General features: G+C 39.0%; 1 protein-coding gene across 2 annotated transcripts in view; it reads left to right on the forward strand.

The window, feature by feature from the left end:
* The first annotated feature begins 5,791 nt into the window (after positions 1 to 5,791).
* Positions 5,792 to 22,257, forward strand: part of itpkb (inositol-trisphosphate 3-kinase B) — a 30,997-nt gene continuing 14,531 nt past the window's right edge. The window contains exons 1-5 of one of the 2 annotated variants that reach the window (XM_053337494.1): positions 5,792 to 6,268; positions 13,380 to 13,566; positions 14,011 to 14,176; positions 14,539 to 14,829; positions 16,022 to 16,996. In XM_053337494.1, the coding sequence (XP_053193469.1) occupies positions 13,520 to 13,566; positions 14,011 to 14,176; positions 14,539 to 14,829; positions 16,022 to 16,996 (1,479 nt within the window). In that variant the 5' untranslated portion in view covers positions 5,792 to 6,268; positions 13,380 to 13,519. The remainder of the gene's footprint in view (positions 6,269 to 13,379; positions 13,567 to 14,010; positions 14,177 to 14,538; positions 14,830 to 16,021; positions 16,997 to 22,257) is intronic. The other variant, XM_053337495.1, reaches the window with a different exon arrangement.

Here is a 22,257-nt window from a genome sequence, read left to right on the forward strand (position 1 = left end):
AGTTTTGCAAGTATCAAGTTATAAACCAGTTACACAAACGTTTGAGCTGCTGGTGGTACAAGAGGAAAGGTCAGCAGTTCACCAAATTTAGTGTCTAGAGGTCAATATCATTATCATTAAAAACAGCAAACTATCAATTAACTTGGTGGTCTGCATTGTGACAATACAAAGTACATTACTGGAGTAGATTTTTCAAGTGCTCTATTAGATCAGTCTTCATTAAAGTGCAATTAGTCAACTCTATTGGAAACAAATACAACAGTGGCCTACCCCACCATGCTTATCCTTTAGCCACTACACTAGAGTGAAAACTACTACTAACAAATTAGATAAACTCCTAAAAGGGTCCTTCAGTTTTAAACATTCAAGAGGCAACACTGTGAGGGTGTGGCAGGTGTGTGTCCTGCTGTGTGGATCTTCTGCAAACAACTGTGTCTTCCAAAACCCTGTGCACTTTTTTTTAATTGCATGCTACCAACCTGAACATCCTGTTCAGTAATGCACAAACATGATATAATGAAGGTGATGGATTTAAAAATAAGTTGTAGCAACCTATTCAATTATAACTTTGAGTTTGGTGAAAATACACATTCATATGCAGAGGCCAGACATACAATAAACTACCAATGAATTCAGCTAGACAGTGTTCAGTCTGTTAGTGCAGAGATACACCTGGTATGCTGGAGGAAACAAGTGTATGGTTAATCTGGTGTTCAACAGAAATACAAATCTCACCACATACCTCAGAGCTCATAATGCAAACCGCTATTTGTGGTCAGCCATGGAGGGTATACGCATCACTCTGTTTTATGCCAGTGAACCGTAAAATATGGCACAAGCGGCCAGTGTTTGAGTCACAATCTGAACATATTTGCAGAAGTAATATAATAGTATAATATATAATATTTAACGGTTGCTTGTGGTACACTTGCACAAATGTACACACCCAGCCGGAAGACATGCACAAGCTGTTAACTCTTGTGCTAAAAGCATGATAACACAATATAATACACACTAATGAAGCACATGCACACACACATTAAAGTTGATTTTTTTTACCTGACAAGCAGTGAACCAGTTGATAATCAGCTGGAATAAGCGGCTTGACTGGACTGAGTATTTCCTTGTTCGACTCTCTGTCTGTCTTGCTCTTTCTATCTTCACGTGTGCCGAGCAAATACCAAGACACTGAACAAATACTTCTCTCCCAATTCACACCTGTTTTTTTTAATGTAATGTCAACCTCCAGCTCTCTCTCTCTCTCTCTCTCTCTCTCTCTCTCTCTTCTTCTTCTTCTTACACTTCTTTGTGTGTGGTGTAACTCTAAACTCCAGGATCAGGTGTCAGATAAGGAAGGGGGGGGGGGGGACAAAGAGAAAGAGAAAGACAGGCTGAAAGTTAGAAGATAGATTGAGTAATACAGTATACGTAGAGTACCAAACAGGAAGGAAACAAATAGAGAATGCTTTTATCAAGGTGTACTCATGGGTGGCACCATCACCTTATCGCTGGCATTAAAGTAGACGTTAGTTTACTCTGAAACTTGTTCTTCAGTAATCACACTAGTACATTATTGCACATATTGTTTTAGTTAAATTCACCTATGTACGTGTGTGTGTGTGTGTGTGTGTGTGTGTGTGTGTGTGTGTGTGTGCGCGTTCCTGCGTGTGTTGGTGACTGTGTCTTCACATAAAGGTTAAACAGAGAAATTTACAAAAGGTGTGTTTTGTATGAATGTGTCTGTGTGTCTGTGTGTCGATCACTCACACCCACACAAATCCAACCTGTGAGCTGGGACTCAGTGTTCTCACTCAATACTTGTCTGTTACACTCGTTCTACTCAGACAATATATGTATAAATGCTTTCCAGTTGTGTCTGATCACAGTTTAATGGTCATGTAAGCATAACTTAATACAAGGATACAAAGAACTTCATCTAACCACAATTACGTTTATACAATTCAGTTTAATGCTACATATGATGACATGAAACTTCCTTTCTTAGGACTTTGGTGAGAAAGTACTGTAGTGTTATACAAAAGAAGTATTTGAAATTCAGAAGAAAGATATCAATGTATGTAATCGCTGTGGTTTTAGTACAGATATGTATCAGGTTGTCACTGTATTTAAAAGCTAGCAGTTAGCTAGCAGTTAGCTTACATTTGTTAGCTTACATTTGCTTACATTTGATATTAGTCTTTGTCAAGTTGTTATTTATGTTGTTTTATTCATCATTATTATACAATTTACATGGACCAGAAATCTGTAAACATTTGTATATGGTTCCAACATAGTGGAACCATATTATTAACTCAATAGCAGAAAGTAACTAGGAACATTTATGCAAGTAGGCTACTGTACAATTTTGAGGAATTTGTACTTTACTTGAGTATTTCTATTTGATTTTACTTTATACTTCCTCTTCACTTCATTTTAGAGGTATATATCGAACTTTATACTCCACTGCATTTATTTGACAGCTTTAGTTACTTTTCCGATGCAGATTTGACACAACAGATAATATAAGAAGCTTTTGAAATACAACATTGTTAAACATGAAACCAGTGCTTTCCAACCTTTTTGGCTTTTGACGGCAGTGTGTGTTTTATACTTAAATAAAGGATCTGAGTACTTCTTCCACCACTGGTCAGAATCAATAGAAAGTTAGAGGGATTTCTCTTTCCACCAAAGGAATCCTTGTAAACTTCAATGGGATGGATAAATACCTGGTACCTGAATGCACCACAAGGAACTGGTTTGCATTGAATGGTTGATAAACTTCACTATGCAAATTTAAGCTGAAAAGATTGTCTCTTCACTTTATGAAGTTATTCTTTATGACATGCAAAAAAATCTTTCAAATGGGCTTTCTGATGTTTGTGGATAGGCTTGATTCCTCTTTAATGTATGTAATGAATGTTCATATTCATAAAATGGAGTAATGTTACGTGATTGTAAATATCTGAATACTGCAAAGCCTGTTCTTTCTCCTATGTATTTGAAATGGTATTTTTAATTGTATGATGTTGATTTTTAACTGTAAAAGTTTTCACTATTTCTTTCCATTTCCTCATATTGTTTATGACTTAGTTTTGTAAAAACCCAGTCCACTGTTTAAAGAAAGTAGTTGTGATTGTTCACTGCCTTTATGCAGCCTATGATGCATAACACTGAGAGACCACTAGAGGACAGCAGCCCATCTTTGCATGAAACGCCTCATCTAAAACGAAGAGGGAAAAAACTGTAGTTTCACTGCAGTTTGGCCAAATGTAATAAAAATATAAGCATAATCTTGAAAATACATGTATGCCAAGAAGAAAGATTGTGTGTGTTTTTTCTCTCAAAAGAGGCATTTTAATACATTTGGGGTTAGAGAGAGTCTCATTTTCCTCAAGTGGTTGACCACTGGATGTGGTTGGCTGTGTTGGAAACTAAGTACATTTACTCAAGTACTGTACTTAAGTACTCTACGTTACTTTATACTTCTACTCCACTATATTTATTTGACAGCTTCAGTTACTTTTCAGATGAAGATTTGACACAATGGGTTGTTAAAGATGAAATTACTTACAAAAACTTACAAAAAGCAGTTTGTAGTCATGGTCACATTTCAGATATCTCTGAGTTGTTAACAGCTCCACCAAATAGTGATCTTTCCCTCTAAACTTCTGACATAGTTTCATTTCAATAAATGTCCAAATGATGCAATACAGTATTTCATCAAGATCAAAGATTACAGAAAATGTTGAAAAGCTGAAAACAGATTTGTGTATCTGGACTTTGTTTTGTTTGTTTTCTTTCCAGGACTTTTACTTGCCATGGAGTATTTTTACATAGTTGTATTGATAGTTTTACTCAAGTAAAAGATCTGAACACTTCTTCCACCACTGGTGATCGTGTTTGGTTTTTCCATTCTTTTGCTCTACACAAAGTCACACAGTCATACTGAAGCCTTCCCAGAAAAATGTGAGGAATTTTGTGTATTTCATACCAAGAGAGAAGGGGAAAACTTCATCACATCTCACCCCAGCTGAATACAGTACTATAGTTGTTTACTATGATGCTGACAAATTTCATAAAACATCACTGATGACGTCAACATATAAAAAAAATCAATCTTTATAATGTTGATGTTGTAAAAATAGTTGTATTATGGTAATTCATGCATTTGATATGTAAATGACACCCCTGACTTACTTAAAATTGTGGGAAAAGGAAAACATTTATGACATTGCCAGTTGAAATGTTTCTGACTTTTGGACGCCTTTAAAATGAATTAATTTAATCCAGTTTTATTCCAAATCATTCAAGAGTTGATCAATGGTAAAGCAAACCAGATTACCAAACCACCTGTTATCCTGACTCTGCCCCCACTCGTCTCAGACAAACTTGAGTGTTTACTGTCTCAAGTGGATATACTGGAAATTCTCTCTCTCTATCTCTCTCTTTATCTGTGTCTCTCTCTCTAGTATCCAAGGCAACAAGCTGATCCATTATTGCAACTTTCACAACCAGGACTGAATTTTGATTGAAATTGTAATATCTACTGTAGTCTCTCAGGAAGGTTGTATGATTGCCTGATACTAAGAGGGATCATTTATATTACATTTATTTAATATTACCTGTCACCCTTTTAAAAACCCTGATATCCTGACAGAATTTGGAGCCTTTACTGTCTAAGCATGATCATACATCAATAAAACGGGTCCTCAATCTGCTCCTTCAACATCCACACCTGTGGTCAACATCTTCACCCCTGATTAAAACCATTCTGCACCTCACCCTCCAGAGTTATCTGATGGTGGTCATGACCTCTTTGAGGCAAAAGTCTTTCTGCTTGCCGCAGGCCTTCTGGCTTCAAGTCAAGTCAAAAATCAATCAAAAACATGACAACATGATCAACTAGGCATACTTGTTGACTGAGTCTGTTCAATTCAATGTCCTCAGGCTGCTGTATTTCACTCTATGGATAGAGATTAATTAATTATTTTTTCCCCCTGACTTCACATGTATGAAAATGTGCAAATTTGCCCACTTTCCCATTGGAAATAGGTACATTTCAAAATATCAATGAACAGGTCACTAAAACAAAGCTTGAGGTCAAGACAATGTATTCTTATAGCACATCAGATCATCAGATCTTATAACACATCAGAAGCACAGAAACAACAGTAATATGGCTGACAATAGAAGTGGTAGTAGTGACTAAACATGACTAATAATACAAGCAGTGGAAAAATATGACCAATATTAAGCACTGCGAGTCAAATTAGACCATGGGTTAGGGTTAGGGGACAACAGGTGGGACTGAAGTGAATAATAGCCATTGTCTTTACTTTTTAAGGATAAACAATTACTGTTAGTGTTATAATTCTAAGCAGAGTCTTTTCTGTAGGCTATATCCTACAACATGACTGGAGGGGATGTGCAAGTAGTTAACTACCTAAACGCAAATGAAGTAGTGAAACTGGGACTGTTTGGCCCCCCTGGTCTTGGGTCTAAATGCCACTTCAAGGTACGGGGTAGGGGAATGTCTATTATTGTTAATGGACAGTATTACTTCATTGACTGACTGTGCGCGCGCGCACACACACACACACAAACACACACATACACTCGTGCGCGCAAAGCCTTTCAGTTTTTTATCCTTCCAGTGAACCGAGAGAGGGAGAGAGAGTGAGTGAGTGAGAGAGAGAGAGAGAGAGAGAGAGACTGTCTTGTCGCTTCCGGCTTCAAACACACAGACAAACAAGGCTTTACTACGAGCAGAGAGAGGTGTCGAGCAGCACGCATGACAACAGAAAGCAGCTAAAAAACTATTTCTCCCGTGAGCTAAACTGTGAGAGGGCTTCATTGCCCACTCCGAACTACCCTAAAGTCCCCCTGAAATAACCAGAGAGAAAGAGAAAGAAAGAAAGAAAAAGAAAAAACTCGTGGTGGAGAAAGACATTTTGAAATCTTCTTCTGTGGAGGAGGAGGAGGATTTTTTTCTTCTTTTTTTTTTGAAAAGGTGAAAAAGCAGAAAAAAAAAGGACCGGGCTGTGGCGTCGAACAAGTTCGTCTGTGGAAGAATCCAAAAACGCACAAGAGGAGTAGAGAAGAAGTTTATTCGGCTGCACAAGAAGACGCGTCTTTGTGCGTTTTATGTGTCAGACACGCTCACAGACAAGACAAGAATCATCCTCGGATCCTCGGGTTATTGCTCCTGATATCACGCTGTAATATTACTATTCTCCAGTCCTGAAGGAGCCTCCCAGAGGACGCTGAGGTAAGATCACACATGTCGGGACCGCCATCTGCACACATTATTGTTATTGAATGCACTTTATTACTCTTTCATGCCACCACTTTTTGTGCAGGTGGACAGGTTACAGTGAAAGTTGTGAGGATTATATAGGCCTAGTTATTCTTTAGTGAGTGATATAATAGGTAAAGCTAAGTATTTGTGTAGTGTTTCAATAACTCTGTGTTAACTTTGTCATCAGATTCATCATTCATTTCTCCACAACACGTTTTGTGATGATCTTAGACAGGGTAAACTAACAGCAACTTTCCAATGACATCCTATAGAGTACTGTATACTCATTTTCATCCATTTGGATAAGGTTGGAGTTGGGCAGCAGCATTGAATCCAGAGTTGAATCTGCTTATCATGGCTGAATCATTTTAAATAGCCTATCTAATCTCTTTAAGTTTGCCTGATAACAGCTGTATGTACACAGGTTGATGCTGAAGACGTGAAACTCAAATATTGACATATAATGTTTAGGTTTCAGATAACTACACAATCAACTCAAATCCAGGTTTTTACAGTGTTAGTTCAAATTTGTGATTTTATTTAAATGCCCTCCAGAATATTTTGTACATCACGCTTTCACGCTCATAAACTGAGGAGAAGACACAAGATTTGATGAGACTTAAATTATTTCACCAAACTGGATCCAAAATGGAGCCAGCTATATGGAGCCAACACTAATATTATATAATGAGACTGCATTAGATTTCAAGTAATTTGTAGTATATTTTGGGTCCTCCTCAGGGTCTGCTTAAGGCCTTTACCCTTTCCCACAATCACTGAGTGATAAGCGTGGTGCTGTATACTTTGAGTGTCCTGTCTGCTAGGAGTTAGCAATATGGATAAAATCTTTTATTGTGGTATATGTGATTTTATATCACATATTTTGCAATAAAGTTTCAATTAAGAACCTGTTTATGGAAATAAATAACCAGACATGAATGTCTGTTTTGGGGTAATTGAGTGAAGTGAACAAGTAATAAAATAATTTAACGTATTGATCACACTGACGCAAAAATCATATAAAATTCCAGTACTACCTTAAATCAGTCCTGCTTATTGATTTACAGCATTACCACCAATGACTTAATAATATCACGTAATGTAGCTAGTGCTGCACAGTCTCAAATTCATATTGTCTCGCTGTACATATGATTGGCTGAAACTAATAAATATTTTCAGTATCAATCAATCTGCTGATTATTTTCTGAATTCATCAATTAAACTGTTTGTCAATAAAATATAACCAGTGAAAAATGCATGTTATAATTTCTTAGATCCAAGATGATGTATTCAAATATCCAGCGGGCAAAATTCAAAGATATTTACTGTCTACTGAAAAAGGCTCAAATTCTCACATTTAAACAGCTAGAAAATTTGGGCTATTTTTGCAAGAAAATCCTAAAATGACCACCCCATCACCAAGACTATTACAGTTCAATTATCTGTGGATCAACTAATAGATGGATCATTGCAGCTCTGTATATCATTATCTCATCCTGCGCTCCCATCTGCTTGTGTACATTTTCTTTTTATCTTTGTTTTTTAAGTGTGTAGGTTTATTGCCCACTTGTGCAGGCAAGTGGGTAGTTTTAAAACTCCCAGTCCCACTCTATCTGACATCAGGCTGTGCTCACACAGACAGCACTCTGACCAAGCTACTTTACATGTGTGGTTGTACTGCTCCTATTCAGTATTTGTTTATATTTGAGTGTTTTGGTGTGCTAAAGGCAGTATTACGTGTCGTCTTAAAAAGTTTTGTGTGCACTATCAACACAGTTCATGTCAGGGTCATGGTCATGGTTTATTTAACTGTTCTGCTTCATGGCTGTTAGTAATTGTTGCTAATAACTTAATGATCTTAATGAGAGACATTCATGGACAGTTTAGCTTATTTTCTGCTGTGTTTTAGGGCAATATTATCTTCAAGGGAGCTAAGGACGTGTTGGCACCAGAGTGGCATTGAAGAAACAAAATATGAATTATTCATAATTTTGTCTTTTCTAACTTCTTTCTGTTTTACGTAATGTTTTCTCAAAAGAAGCGTACTGCATGTCTTTAAGTTGCTGACGATGCAATCAATGTGCTCTGATATACGCAGTTCTAGTCTTAAGGCTAATATCTTATGATGTGCCTTTAATTGCTGTACAGACCAGATCACAGCTAAACATTCAGTCAGAGTTGAAATAGTTTTGAGACCTTTTTTTTTTTTTTGTACCATCTAATTGTTGATACTTTGATCCATGTGGGATAATTGGATCCTTTGGTGAGCACAGAATCCAGAGCATCCAGAGCTGTCCTATAGTGCAAACAACAATAACAAAAAAAAAAGGCTTTGGGATTCAGCTAACCATGCAGTGTGAAAAGGCTTCCTGGTGCCCAGTACTGCTTCATTACAGCAACTGAGCTGTCTCACAGAAAGTAAACCCACTAATTCTGCATGAAAGATTCATAATAGACAATCAATCCAAAAATAGCCCGTAAACACAATTTTTCCCTTCATCACTCCTCTCTCTTTCTCTCTAGTCTTCCCTCAGAGTCATGCACTGCCTCCTTTACTCCCCTTCTGTCTTTTCTAAAACTTCCCTCGTCATCTGCGGCACTTTGTGTTTTCATTTAAATATGTGGACGTTAGTGTTTAAGCAGAGAGACGTGATTATTCAGCGTGAACAAAGCTGCACCGACGGTTAGTAAGCTACTAGAGAGATCAGCCATTCAGATTATTTCCTGCTTTCTCTCTAACTGCGTCACTCCCCTACAAGGAAATCCCATGTTTACCCTGTAGTTGATGACCTGATGTCTTAACTCATCTGTAATCAAAACACATCCCAAGGCAGTTTCTGGCAGCTCAGTCAGAGCATGACATGAATTACCAGCATGCTTGTTCGAGCCCCACAACTGAACTGGTAGGGCTTGAAAAGGTCTTGTTTTCTAGACATGCAGTAAGAGTTAGTAAGAGTTGCAGTTTAATATTGCTAATCATCCTGCAGAGGCGTTAACTGGGTGTGAAAAACATTGTTTGTTTCTGCATCTGTTTCACTTTGACTCTGGTGGCACTAGAAAGAAACCCTCGCTCTTTCTGAGAAACTTACCAAAAGTGTAAATTTATCAAAGCACAAAACAAAACATAAGAAATATTCCTACCAAAGATTAAATAGCAAAACTGCACTGTGATAGAAGAAGGAATGGAGGAAATCAGGAAATCCTTGAGCATTGTGTCGGAGAAAGTAAATAAAGTCGTCAAACAGCAAAACCAAACTGGTGGAACTAATTAGTTGAAACACCTCAAAATACTTGTCAAGGAAAAGAATCAGAAGATGGAATCAATGACATGGAACAATACACTCGAATGGAAGACTTGATTATAACCAGACTGCGAGGCCCGGCGTCAGTAACAGACAAGTGTGAAGATGCCCCTGCGTATGAGTTACAAAGGCTTTTTTGTCCATTGAGAGGACGGCAGCGTAAAGGCAGTCATTATAGTTAATTTTGTGAATTGAAAAAGCATGATTGAGCTATTAAGACAGCCTGGGGAGCAGACTGGGAGGGGAGTGTATCTGAATGAAAACCTCACCTGAAAGAATGCTGGCACGCATTCGGAAGCAAAGCAAAACACAAGCTACTACAAGCTGTGGTGTGTTTGTGGCTCAGGAGGTAGAGTGGGGTTGTCAACTAAACACTTGGATCCCCTGGCTCCTGCGTGTCGAAGTAGCCTCGGGTAAGATACTCAACCCCAAATTGCTCCCAGAGGCTTTACCATCGGTGTGTGAGTTCCTGTAGGAATGATTAAAAACTCCTCCTAATAAGCATGTTGGCAGATGAGCAGTCTCTCAGTCATCAGTGTATGAATGTGTGTGAATGGGTGAATGTGACATGCAGTGTAAAGCCCTCCATTTACCACCTGAACAAAACATTACAAACACAGTGATGATTCAGCTCAATGGACTTCCCGAAACTGCAAAAGTGGTAAGGGTAAGAGAGCTAAAAGAGCTAGATCCTATCCGTTAGACAGTGATACTGATAAACATATACATGTTGGGTTGAACTGCATGTGGAACTATTTGAAGTAATGCAGTGTCAAAAACATGTGAGAGGCGAGTGGAGGTGTGAATGAACGACGACATGAAAGAAACATTCACAGAATTAATAGGCTAAGTACACTGATTTTCTATCTCTCATTTCAAGTAAAATAAGGGCTGCATTTAAATAATGTGCATCAATCATACTAGGTACGTAGATCGTTCACCATAGTCTCAGAGCATTTGAGATAAATTGGATTTGAACGATTTTAGGCACTTAACTACAGTCATTGCGTACTGGGCTCTGTGTGCTTTCAGAATGAGGGTGACCTACGTTCAACCATGTACCTGAACGCCTCCTGTGTAGTCAGTTGCTGCTGATCTGCTAAAAGTGCTGCAAATGCTTAAAAGCTTTGTTTTCACTGTCCATTTTTCTCTCTTCAAAGCACTTGAGTTACGCCTCGGCTCTGGTCTCTCTTTGATGTGCAAGAGTCAATGGCTAGATTCCACCTAGCTCGTGCGTGCTGCGTTCTGGCCCTGACACGGCCGTGAAATAAATAAATACAAATCATGATAAATAATGAAGCAGAGTTTGTGTAAATACATTTTAGATAGTTGTTGTAGACCACATTATAAATCATGTAAAGACAAAATGTCAAGTCCGTTTCAATATTGCTAACAAAAGAGATTCCCAATCTAAATTCAATAAATATATTTTACCATTCTTACAAACAAGCACAAATCCAATCTTTATGCTACAGAGACAGAAGTGTAAACAGAGCTGATTATCATGAACCAACCAACATATTTATAAACTCACATTTAGTGAACTTTAAAACTGCACAGTCAGTGTATAAAGTAAAAAAGAAGCTGCCTCCAGACTGGATCCAGAAGGTTTTTTCTAACTAGAGTGGAACTAAAACGAATTTGCATGTTTGCTAAAACAAAGATTAGAACAAATGCAAAATTAGATGTATGTCAGTCAATGGAGTTAATTTGAGGAATAGTTTTGAAAAGGAGATGAAAATGTGTAATACACTTAATAGATTTAAAAAATATATTTAAAATGAGATTAGTACATATAAAACTAAAAAATGAACACTAGTATATATTATAGTTTGAGACTTTTTGGGTATATATAATATACATATATAAAACATATACATATGTTAAATAACATAGTGTATAAATCTAAAGGGATGTGTACAAAATAAATGTAAAAAGGGTAGCTGTAATAAGCTATTATTATTACTACTTATTAGTTATTTGAGTTGTATAGGTTGAAAATGACTACAGTAAATTGAACTTAGTGTACTGGAATGTTTTACTCAAGTATGGAAAAAAAAGTTGACCATGAAACAGGTTTTGGTGACATCTCATCTCACCATCTTAACACAAGTGTGTTGTTGTGAAAAGTAATTGTTCACAGCTCTGTACACCAGTGATCTGCCCATGTTTATCTCATATGTCATCTGTCAGTATGAAACACGAGACTTACTTACAAGAATACGTGTTTAAGTCCAAGTTGAAGCACAATCTGCACATCTGCACTGTGGGAAATGAGACTTCTTTTGCGAGTGGTGCGCAGTTGACCACTGCGCATCAAATGCCAATTGTTGCACAGCTAAGCTTATTTGCATATAGCTTATTTCAGTTTTCAGTCACTACCTGTTTGGAACAGGACTTGATACTACAACCTGTTGCTCTTGTTCATAAACATACTGAGTGTGACCCTTAACACATAAAGCATAAAAATAAGGATTTACCACTGAATTCATCTGTATTGTAAACAGGACCTCAGTGAGTCTCTAAAGCACTTTCACCTCAAAACCTACTTGGTGCATGAGTTGGTCATAGCACAATACTTTCACAATGCACTGCACACTAGAAAGCCCCATACTAGAAATCATCAAGCTTTTTCTTTTTTTTAAGCTGTCCTGTTTATTGAAGTATATTTTACATTTAAGGCTCACAAGATATTTTCAGTTGCTTTTGATTATGTCTGTTATTAAACTGTTCTTAAACATTTAGAAAATACAGATGAAATGTCTCCTCAGAGTGTGCTTCTGTCTTTTGCAGTAAAAAGATAAGTGCTTATTTAGTAACTTGGAGCGTGTCTACATGTCTTGTAAGAAGATTTCATAGAGGTTTTCTGCCTCCTTTCCTTGCTTTTTTACTTTTTAGTCGTCTTTTTGTCTTTACCCCTTGGTGTTTTATGTCATGCCTCCCTTTTCCCTATACCTCCTGCCCTTTTTCATCCTCCCTCTCTGCACGTTTCTCTGTATCTCCATCTTTCTGCCCTTTTCCATGTGCCTCCCTCATTTTGTCACTGGAAGAATGTTGCCTTAAACTTGTTTTATCTTTAGACTCAACCGTTTCAAACAAACAGTGTGCTATGAGATTGTGTGGAGCAAAACATTGTGAGAGTTTGGTCTGGCTGAACTTTGGCCGTCGTGTTGTTGCAGCTTCTGTAGAACAAAGACATGTTGGGTACAAGCATGAAACCAACAGGGCCAGGTTCATACACTTCAAATGTGGAAAATTCAGCTTATGTTATTTAGTTGAATAGGAGGGAGATGATTGCAGTTGTCATAGATGTAAACTCTATACTTATTGTGCTCTGTCATAAACCAGATTTAAACAGATTTAATGAAACCTTGACAAGAGAAAGTATTTCCAGTGAGAGGAACGTTTCCTTTGCTCATTTTTTTCTTTCAACATTCATCTCTATGCTTCTCTCTATTTCTGTTTCCTTTTTCTGTCTCCTTTTCTCTCCGTTTCACTTTCTCTCTGTTATTTTTCATTAATTTAGTTTCATTCCCAGTAGGAACAATGATATCTTTTAACAGCAGGACTACATGAATAATATTCTTTGTCCATGACGCAGTTAGGGATGGTTTTCCAGAAATGGAAAATTGGAGTTAAAGTATCTGTCCTTTTAGAAAAAAGGGCTGTTTTTCATCTTGAAGAATGTTTCTCATTTTAATACATATTTGCTACTTAAATTTTTTTCTTTTAATAATAATTGGGAAGAGTTACCCTAACGTGGTTTTTCTGTTTTTCAGTTTTTCTGGCAGTGTGGAACTGCTGCTACAGACTGAATGCAGAGAAAACACTGAAAGCTGTTCTCAAGAACTCCCTGCAGCTTCAGGGGAGATTGTCAGATGTGTACCCAGCACTCAGAGCCCCTGGCCTGGCCGCGGGGATGGCAGCCTCTGCCCTGAACCTGAACGGCCTTGGAGTCATGAGCAGGTCAGTTTTTAACAGCTTGTGTCATGTTACCTTTAACTCTTTTAAGACCATTTTCCTGCTGAGTTTTTGTTATAGAGAAACATACTTTAAATGTGTTGGTCAGTATGCTGCAGCTCGAGCATATTAGTAAGATTACTTTATTCGTAATACATGACAGGAAGTTATCCTGCTGTCCAACAGGTTGATGATTTACATTGTCTAATAATTTGTAGGGATGCATAAATGCCCCACTTGAAACATTTTTGAGTTATTCAGAAATAAAAGAACTCTTCCTTTCATATACAACCTAAACTTTTGGAGTGTGTCACCATTACTTGTTGATTAATTGATTTCTTTGTTATAACCAGGTTTTTCTTCTCCCCTTACATTTCCAGCCCTAATGCCAAGACGGGATGTTTTAATATGTGATATTAATAGTCCTCTCGTTTCCTCCCCTTCCTGCAGCAGTAATCAGTTTCACACCCAGCCAGGATCCTCTAGTACCAGTTCCCGAGTTAGACCCAGCCCGGTCGGCCGACCTGTGCTGCCAGTTCCCGATCGGACAACTTACAGCCAATTACTGGGTGGGGGAACGCTGAGTGGAGGTCTCTACAGTCCAACCAGCCCCAAGGTATCTCAAGAAAAGTTATTGGTTATGTCCACAATTATGGAGATAAAGTTTAAAATGTCATTTATGTGTTTTCCATCCACCATAATGTTTTCTTTTTGTTGTTGCTGTCATTCAGTTTGGATTGTTTTGGGCATTTAAGCAGCAATTTACAATAGAAGAAATTAATAGGAATCTAAATTGAGTCAGTAGGGTGCTTTAAAGAAAATATGGAAATCAAAAAAGAGGAAAACTTAATGACTGCTTTTCTTTGTACTAGCTGGTTTTGGTGTGTGGTGTTCTCTAAACCTGTATGTTTAATTAACATCATACAAGTGAATCATTTTCAGACTTCTCCTGATCTTGTCTTGTGTGTCCACTCCTAGACGAGCCCCCGGTCGCCGGGTCGAACCTTTGTCTTCCCCCCTTCATCCTCACTCTCCCCCAGCCCCACCCGTCGCGCTCGCTCCCCTTCCCCAAGAAGCCCGGAGCTCCTGGGAGTCAATGTGGGCCAGCGGGTTCGACGACTGAGCTCACCCAGCGGTGAGGAGAGCGGGGAAGGAGAGGGGTTGGAGGAGAGGGGAGGAGAGACGGGAGGAGGAGGAGGAGAGAGGCGAGAGGACAGGAGACGTCAGGCACAGCTGCTGCAGATTCACAGAGAGCTGCAGAACGTTGAGGTGATACAACACGTGCCTTCCTTCTTTGTCTACTTCACTGTATGTCTCTCTTACTCTGTCTTTTTTTGTCTCTCTCTTACTGGCTACCCCCACCTGTCTGTCTGACTGTATCTAAAAGTACAATCACATGGATATTTGGAGCAATTTATTCAAATGCTGAAGGATTTACCCCTTTACTTGGTACTATATCTTCAATATTCGTCATTTAGATGAAAGGGCTTAAGGGCTTTGGACTGTTTTATACTTAGATTATGATCTATCCAGTGATCAACCTTGTGAGTAACCCTAATAAATTCAATTATCAAGCAATAATAAACTAAAGATAGACTTACATGTGTTTTAACATCTGGTATTGATTATTTTACCAGATTATCTCTCTGGAAATTAGATATACCGTTATCTTCGTTAATTTAATTATAATTTCAAAGAAGCAGTGCTATTGGTTTAAATTTAGGTTTTTGTTTATCTCTTGCTTCTCTTTATTTACTTGATGAACTGCAGTCTGTGTTTGTACTCAGTGTAAAACTGCAGACAAAAGAACATTAAATTTGTAGCTTTGTAGCCAAAAGTTAAATGTGGTTATTCATTGTAGAGTATATTATGTTATTTAGCTGCCAGTTCATCATGGATCAGCTATGGTTTTGCTGATCCTCATACACATGTGAAATGATAAGCAGCTTAAAGCTATGGTTCTGCGTAATTTTGACCTAGCGGGATCTCGCGCGACCACACGGTATTTCAGTGATCGTGCGAGATTTCGACAATGTTTACAGCTTTAGCAGTAGCAGCAGAGTAAAAGCCATCAGGTAAATGTTATTTTAATAAACTTTCCAATGCATCAATTTATGAGTAAAGACCCTATTTGTACTACTGTAGAAGTTTGATAACAATCCAGGCATTATTAGTAGGGTAATTTACGAGATACACTTTTGGTCCCATTAGCGCCTGTACTAAGCAATTCGGTTGATGGCTCTAACTCCACCAATTTGCGACCAAATTTTAAAAAAGGGCTGAGGGGGTGTTTAGATAGACCTAATGGTGCATATGACACTAGGTCAAAATTACGCCGAACCATCGCTTTAACCCGAAATGAAGCAAAACATAAAGAATCAGTTAGCTTCTCTAATATTAGTCCAAGACAACCAAACTATAGCTGCATTTGAGTCCTCATTCACTCTCTCTCTGTTTTCAGGTCAGGGGAAAAGTGGGCATTTTCGAGGCCCACATATCCGGGATTCGTGCCCAGGTGCTAAACAACGAGCTCCAACGCAGCCCTCGGTCTCCAAGACGATCGCCTAGCCAAGCCCCTTCCCATCCCAGTCAACAAAACACAGGCCCTGAATGCCCAATGAACCAACCACAAGAGACTAAAATTCCTCTTGTTGTCCAGAATGGAAGAGAAAGACAGGATGAAACAGTGGAAGGAGAAAGGAGAGAAGGTGAGAAGGACAGCAGTGCTAATATAGAAAACACGGAAAACAAGACACTGATTGGTCAAAATGGCTGCCATTCAGAAACAACAATGCAAACTCCCTGTTTAGATGGACTGGTTGATGTTCAGGGTTCCCTTGAGACATTAGACCCAGATGCAGCAATAGACAGAGAGCGACAAGAGGGAGAAAGGCTGAGAGAAATGGAGGGAGAAAAAGACAGAGGGGAGAAAGAAAGCAAACAAATGCTGGGAGACAAAAGAGAACGGACTGTGAGAGACGTGACAGGTGAGAAAGAGGACCAGTTGTGTCCTGATATGCTGCTCCAGACAGACACAGACAGATTGAAGGTTAACCCAGAAACCCCTGCTTTACCTCAAAGCAGTGAGGGCTCCCCTTCTTTGCTGGACATCACCGATCACACCTCCAACCACTCTGCCTCCATCCCTCCCTCCATCCCTGCAGTCATAATAACTGACCACGGTTTGGAAAACCAGCCTCAAACCTCTGATGGTCAAGGCTCAGACCAGGGACTATACTGCCCCCCTAGCCCTAGTTCTAGCCCCATCCCTGGCCCAAACTCCTCCACCCGTTCCCTCAGAAAGCTGTCGTCCTCCTCGGCCTCCTCGGCTGGTTTCTCTTCATCATGGGAGGAGTCGGAGGAGGATATTTCCAGTGATACGGAGAAAGGGGAGCAACTTCTCAACCCTGCACTCCTCAGTTCTCAACAGAAAGCAGTAAGTAGTGCCAAGTATGAAAGTGTGGGTCAGTTTGTGTGGCTGTATGTACAGCCTGCTCACTATGCAGGAGACCTTTTGAAGTTTTAAATGGCAACGACCTTTGGAAAATGTTTTTGCAGGGATCGCCACATATCATACAGACAGGAACTGGCTTTTTAAGGAAGAATTCACACTTGTGATAGAGTGGAAAATCTTGAAAAAGGAAAAACTCTGATATTTTTGATCATTCTGAATAATTTAAAGGGTTCTCACAGGTAAAAGTCACATGTGAAAACTGAAAACATACAGTAACAATTTCAGAATGATGACAAATCCTGCCAGACCTCAGAAACCGTTTGTCTTGACGTGGATCCTTGTCACCATCGTCTGTCTGTGTATGTGTGTCTGTTTATGTGTGTGTGAATACGCCTGTGCATGTTGACGGGAGCTCCTGTGACAAATTGGCCTGAGCTCTCTCTCCCTGAGTAATGGTTGACATTCACAGTAACAAAGCCAGCTCTGTGCCCTGACCTGTGTGTGCATGTAGGTGTGTTTTGGTGCGTGTGGGTAATGTGAGGGTGTATGTGTGTGTGAGCGGGGGTGATAGAAAAAGGGAAAGCAAGAGAAATTGCCTGTCACACACACTTAGGCCTTGCCTGCATTTGGATATTGTTCAAAGAGGAGGCTGAGGCCATTTGTGTATGTTTGTGTGTGTGTGTGTGTGTCTGTATGTGTGTGTGTCTGTGCGTGCATGGTGTATGTGTGTGTGTGTGTGTGTGTGTGGGTGGGTGAGTGGGTGGATGTGTTTTTATTTGTAGCCAACACAAGTTCACCAGGCCATCTCACTTCTTCTTTGAAACACAATTTGACGCAGGATTACATAACTGATTTTGACCACTTTCTGTGTCTACATAACTTCTCAGGTTTCTGACTTCAGGAGAAAAAAAAGATCATAATCACTTTTATCATTTTGAACTGTCATGAAAACATACATAAGCTTTGTGGTGTTCCCCCATGATTGTACAAGACAATACAAGCATTTGAATACTCTCATTCACCCTGCAATCAATACAGCAGCTGCATACTTCTGCACATATTTTGGAGACGTGGTCACCCAGATCGTTAAAACTTAACTTTCCATGTTTGCTTTCATTATGAGAAACAGCAGCAACAGAGGGGGAAAAAAATCAAATATGCCTCTGACCTAACCCTAAACCAATATCCCAACTCTCCCAGGTGGCATGGGTTATAAACTATTTGTTTAAATTAGTTTGGTGGATGGATTTGAATAGTGTTTGTATGGCTGTTTGCATATTTCCGGACATTGTTTTTCGTTTTATCCAGGCAGTAAAAGAGACAGAAACTCCTGCAGACAGTCGCAGACGAAGGACAGGGTTCATAATTAGCAGCGGCGGTAACTTGGCACAAAGCTGTCAAACATGAAGATTATTCTTGCTCTTGTTTGTAGCTTGTCATATTTCCTGATCTTTAGTTTAAGGAAACCTGGTATATTTGTGCAAAAGGCAAACATGCAGAAACACATAAAGCATGCTCGATCGTGTGGGTGGTATGTAGGAGAGAGGAGAGGGAGAGAGATGAGGAGCGATACTGACAGAGGAAGAAGAGAAAAGAACAGAGTGAGCAAGAGAGTAATGTTGGCAGAGAGAGACAGTGCGAGAGGAAAAGTTGTACAGTGTGTACTGTAGTCACATCTTTTTAAATGGATGTTTAGGGAGACTGGATGCATTTCTGTATTTAATGTAGGAGCTACTTAACTTTATCTGGCATAGAGCAAGTTAAGAGGCATTTATTACTTAGGCATTGCTATATAAAGTAATCACTGATGGTGCAGAGAAAGAAATAAAAAAATACCAAGTATAAACTAGGGTTACAGATTTACATTGTGTATCATGGTATAAAGAGCTCAGTGGTTATCTTGATCACTACACTATAACACAAGAGTTTTAATCAATTAATCAATTGTAATATCACCCACCTGAGTAAGTGTTATTTCCATTTCTGTATAAACACAGTCAGTCACATCTGCTCTGCTATGGTCATTAGCTTTAAGATTATATCAACTTGTATTTTAACACTGTGCAAGCTTAACGGGTGGAGGCTGGAATCTGAACAGAGCCATATATAGTCACTATTTGGCTGATCTTTTGACTGCTGGGCATCTCTCCAAGGTTAGAAGGCGCATATGTGCTGCCAGTGTTTTGTTAGTTCTAGTAAATTGGCAGCGAAAGGGCACCTGCGATAGATTGGCATCAGTGCTATTTTTCTCTCAACAAAATTTCAGTTGAGTTCTGCGGAGTGAAAAGACGAGAATCTGGCAGCAGCCGCGTCGCTGCTCGATTGACACAGTTGTTTGCTTTTCTGTGTTGAATACCTTTTTTAACCATCAGCTCCACACCCATCTAAGCAGTCTCCAACTAGGGCTGCAAGTAATACTTATCTTCATAGCTGATTTATTTATTGGCTATACAGTGGAAAATAGAAAGATATTCAATTCACAGAGAAAATCAGCAGTTATTTGCATTTGAGATGGTGGAACTAAAACATTCTTGGCATTTTTTTGGTAGCTGACTTAAGGTGTGTAGTGTTTGTGAATAAATACCAATACAAATTAAGATTATGTGTAGAAACAAGTTCAAAAACACCAATAACCAACAAGATTTATGGAATTTTCTGTCTGAAACAAATATTACTTGATTATAACTGAGAATTAACTGTCAACTATTTTGATAATTGACGCATTGTTTCACTTGTTTTAACATTTGCTGAGTTTCTCTGTTTTATCTCAGTTACTTGAATAACTTTGTGATTTGGACTGTTGGTTAAACAGAACATGTCATTTGAAGATGTCACCTCTGGCTTTGGGGATCTGTGATGTACAGATTTTTTTGTTATAATCTAAATGATTAATAGATTAATTTAAATGATTGATAATTAATGATTTAACTGCATCTATTCACATTCCGCAACCATAGCTTTGAGTCGGTATTGATGTACAACATGCTGTCAAAACTTAGCGGGAGCTGTGCTGCAACTTTATTTAAACCCAGACTATGAAAAGAAAAACTCCAGCATCATGTTTCAGCTTTTCAGAGAGAACGATGAAAGAAACCGAGGTTAGTGGAGCAGAAGCTGCAGTAGAACGGAAGCGGGGCAGGACTTATGAAGGTCTCAACATAAATGATGCTGAAGGTGTGTTGTTAATTACGCTGCCTGTGTCTGTAAGTAAAGCTTGGGAGGCATCACATACTTGGACATGTTTGGATAAACTTTTGATCCTTGAAGAGATGCATCCATTACGTGTACAGAAATGTCTTCTGGAGTGAAGACTGCACCCATACTACTCAACTGTAAAACACACACACACACACACACACACGCACTAACACTGACACACCCTCCGTACATACCACATTTCTACCACATTTTTACATTGCAGACCAGCACACGCGACTATACACTCACATAAGCTGTATTACTTTTACAAACACAACTTATGGCACATTGACTCACATCTCTTTTTTTAATGATCCCTTGAAAATGTGGTTGCACACTGACCCAAACATTAATCTTCACCATTCTTGGTTTATCCTCCAGTAATCCAACCGTGAATCTAACCTCAACTTTAATACCAAAAAAAGAGTGTGGACTGGACGGGACCAAAACTCATTTTTATGTCCACAACTGTAACTCAAGCACAAATGCACGCACACACACTGTGTTTCTACTGCAGTGGAAAATCTTCACTACCACGGCGGCCAGTTACCTAGCAACCCTGTGACGTCAAACCGAGTTTCCCTCTCACAGCTGTGTGTGTGTGTATGTCTGTGTGTGTGTGTGTGAGACAGAGAGTCTGTAAGTTTATGGGTGTGTGTGTGTGTGTGTCTGCCTACTTGGTTTACTGTGAGAGGAGAAACACCGGTCAATTCTTTATTTGGTGGTACTGTGTGAGAATGCATGTGTGTTTGTGTTTGAGTTGCTGTGTCCTCCATTGAAGTGTCAGTGTGGCCCACAGTTACTGAGCTGACATTTTGGCTGAAAGTGTATGTCTAGTATTGGATTAGGTGCAGAAGTGTAGTTTCACATCTTTTCAGAGATGTCAGAGACACACTGGGGAAACCCTGCTGGCTGTGATACGTGCATACAAATACATGAAGTGTTGCAAAAAAAAAAGGTGATATATTGTATACCTCATAGCTTTAACTAAACTGGCGTAACTGGGGATGCATAGATCTTTACTTCTAAATGTAATTTATTTTTTAATATAAGCGGTTACTTTGGGTTTTTTTTTAATCTTTAACAATTTTTATAGATTTTTCCATTAGTTCCATGTATTCATTTGCAGCATATATTGAAAATAAAAATATTCACCAGAATAGGGAAGCTGCATCATTCAACTGATTATAATTGTAAACAGTACCCAGTCTATCCCCCTCCCGAACCCCCCCAACCATCCCCACTTGTCCCCTTAGAGTCCAAATCTGTGTAAGAATGAATGTCCATTGGGATTGTTCAACCCAGGATTGTGTTTTTTTTTTAAAATTCAGATTTGACTGTTATATGCTGACATGAACATACATTTTTTAAAATTCTTGTGCAGCTTAGTTAGCAAGTTCAGATAACCTCCAAAGCACCTCTGTTTGTTTAGGTTAAATCAGGGTACTTTGGAGGATAAGCCAGATCTAAACTGAGATATGCTCTTTAATGTTACATAGTGACCTCAATTTGGAAACTAGTTTTTCCTTATCGGACTACTTATAACATAACCGATCTGCCACTTCACATACATGCAACCTCATTTTTTGAGGTGTCCCTTTTTTGGCACGCATGCGGCTGTCAACTTTTGCAGAACTAATTTTCCACTGACCAAACTTGGTTGCTTAGAGATTCATCGTGAACTCTGCAAGCGTGTTGTTGTCTGCACCGCACTCTTTGCATTTTAATTGCATGTGTTTGTGTGTTTAACTGTAGTGTGCGTGTGTGCTCGCGCGTGTGTATATGTGTGAGTGTTTTCTTTTAGTCAACTTTGCAGACTCAGATAGTTGCAATATTTGTATCTGCAAGGGGACCTTGTGGTGAGCTATATCAGGCTTGTTGTTTCCTCCGTGCTTCTCCGTCGAAAACATCAGCATGCATCAGTGTTTCCCCTGCTTATTCACATTACACATTTGTAACCCAGAGTTACCCTTTGCCCCAACTTTTCACCATTCTCACCACTCTCCGCCTCCCTGCACTCCTCCCCTGCATGCAAATGAGTGATA

Source organism: Scomber japonicus, chromosome 17 (assembly GCF_027409825.1).
Source record: "Scomber japonicus isolate fScoJap1 chromosome 17, fScoJap1.pri, whole genome shotgun sequence".
Classification (NCBI taxonomy): Eukaryota; Metazoa; Chordata; class Actinopteri; order Scombriformes; family Scombridae; genus Scomber; species Scomber japonicus.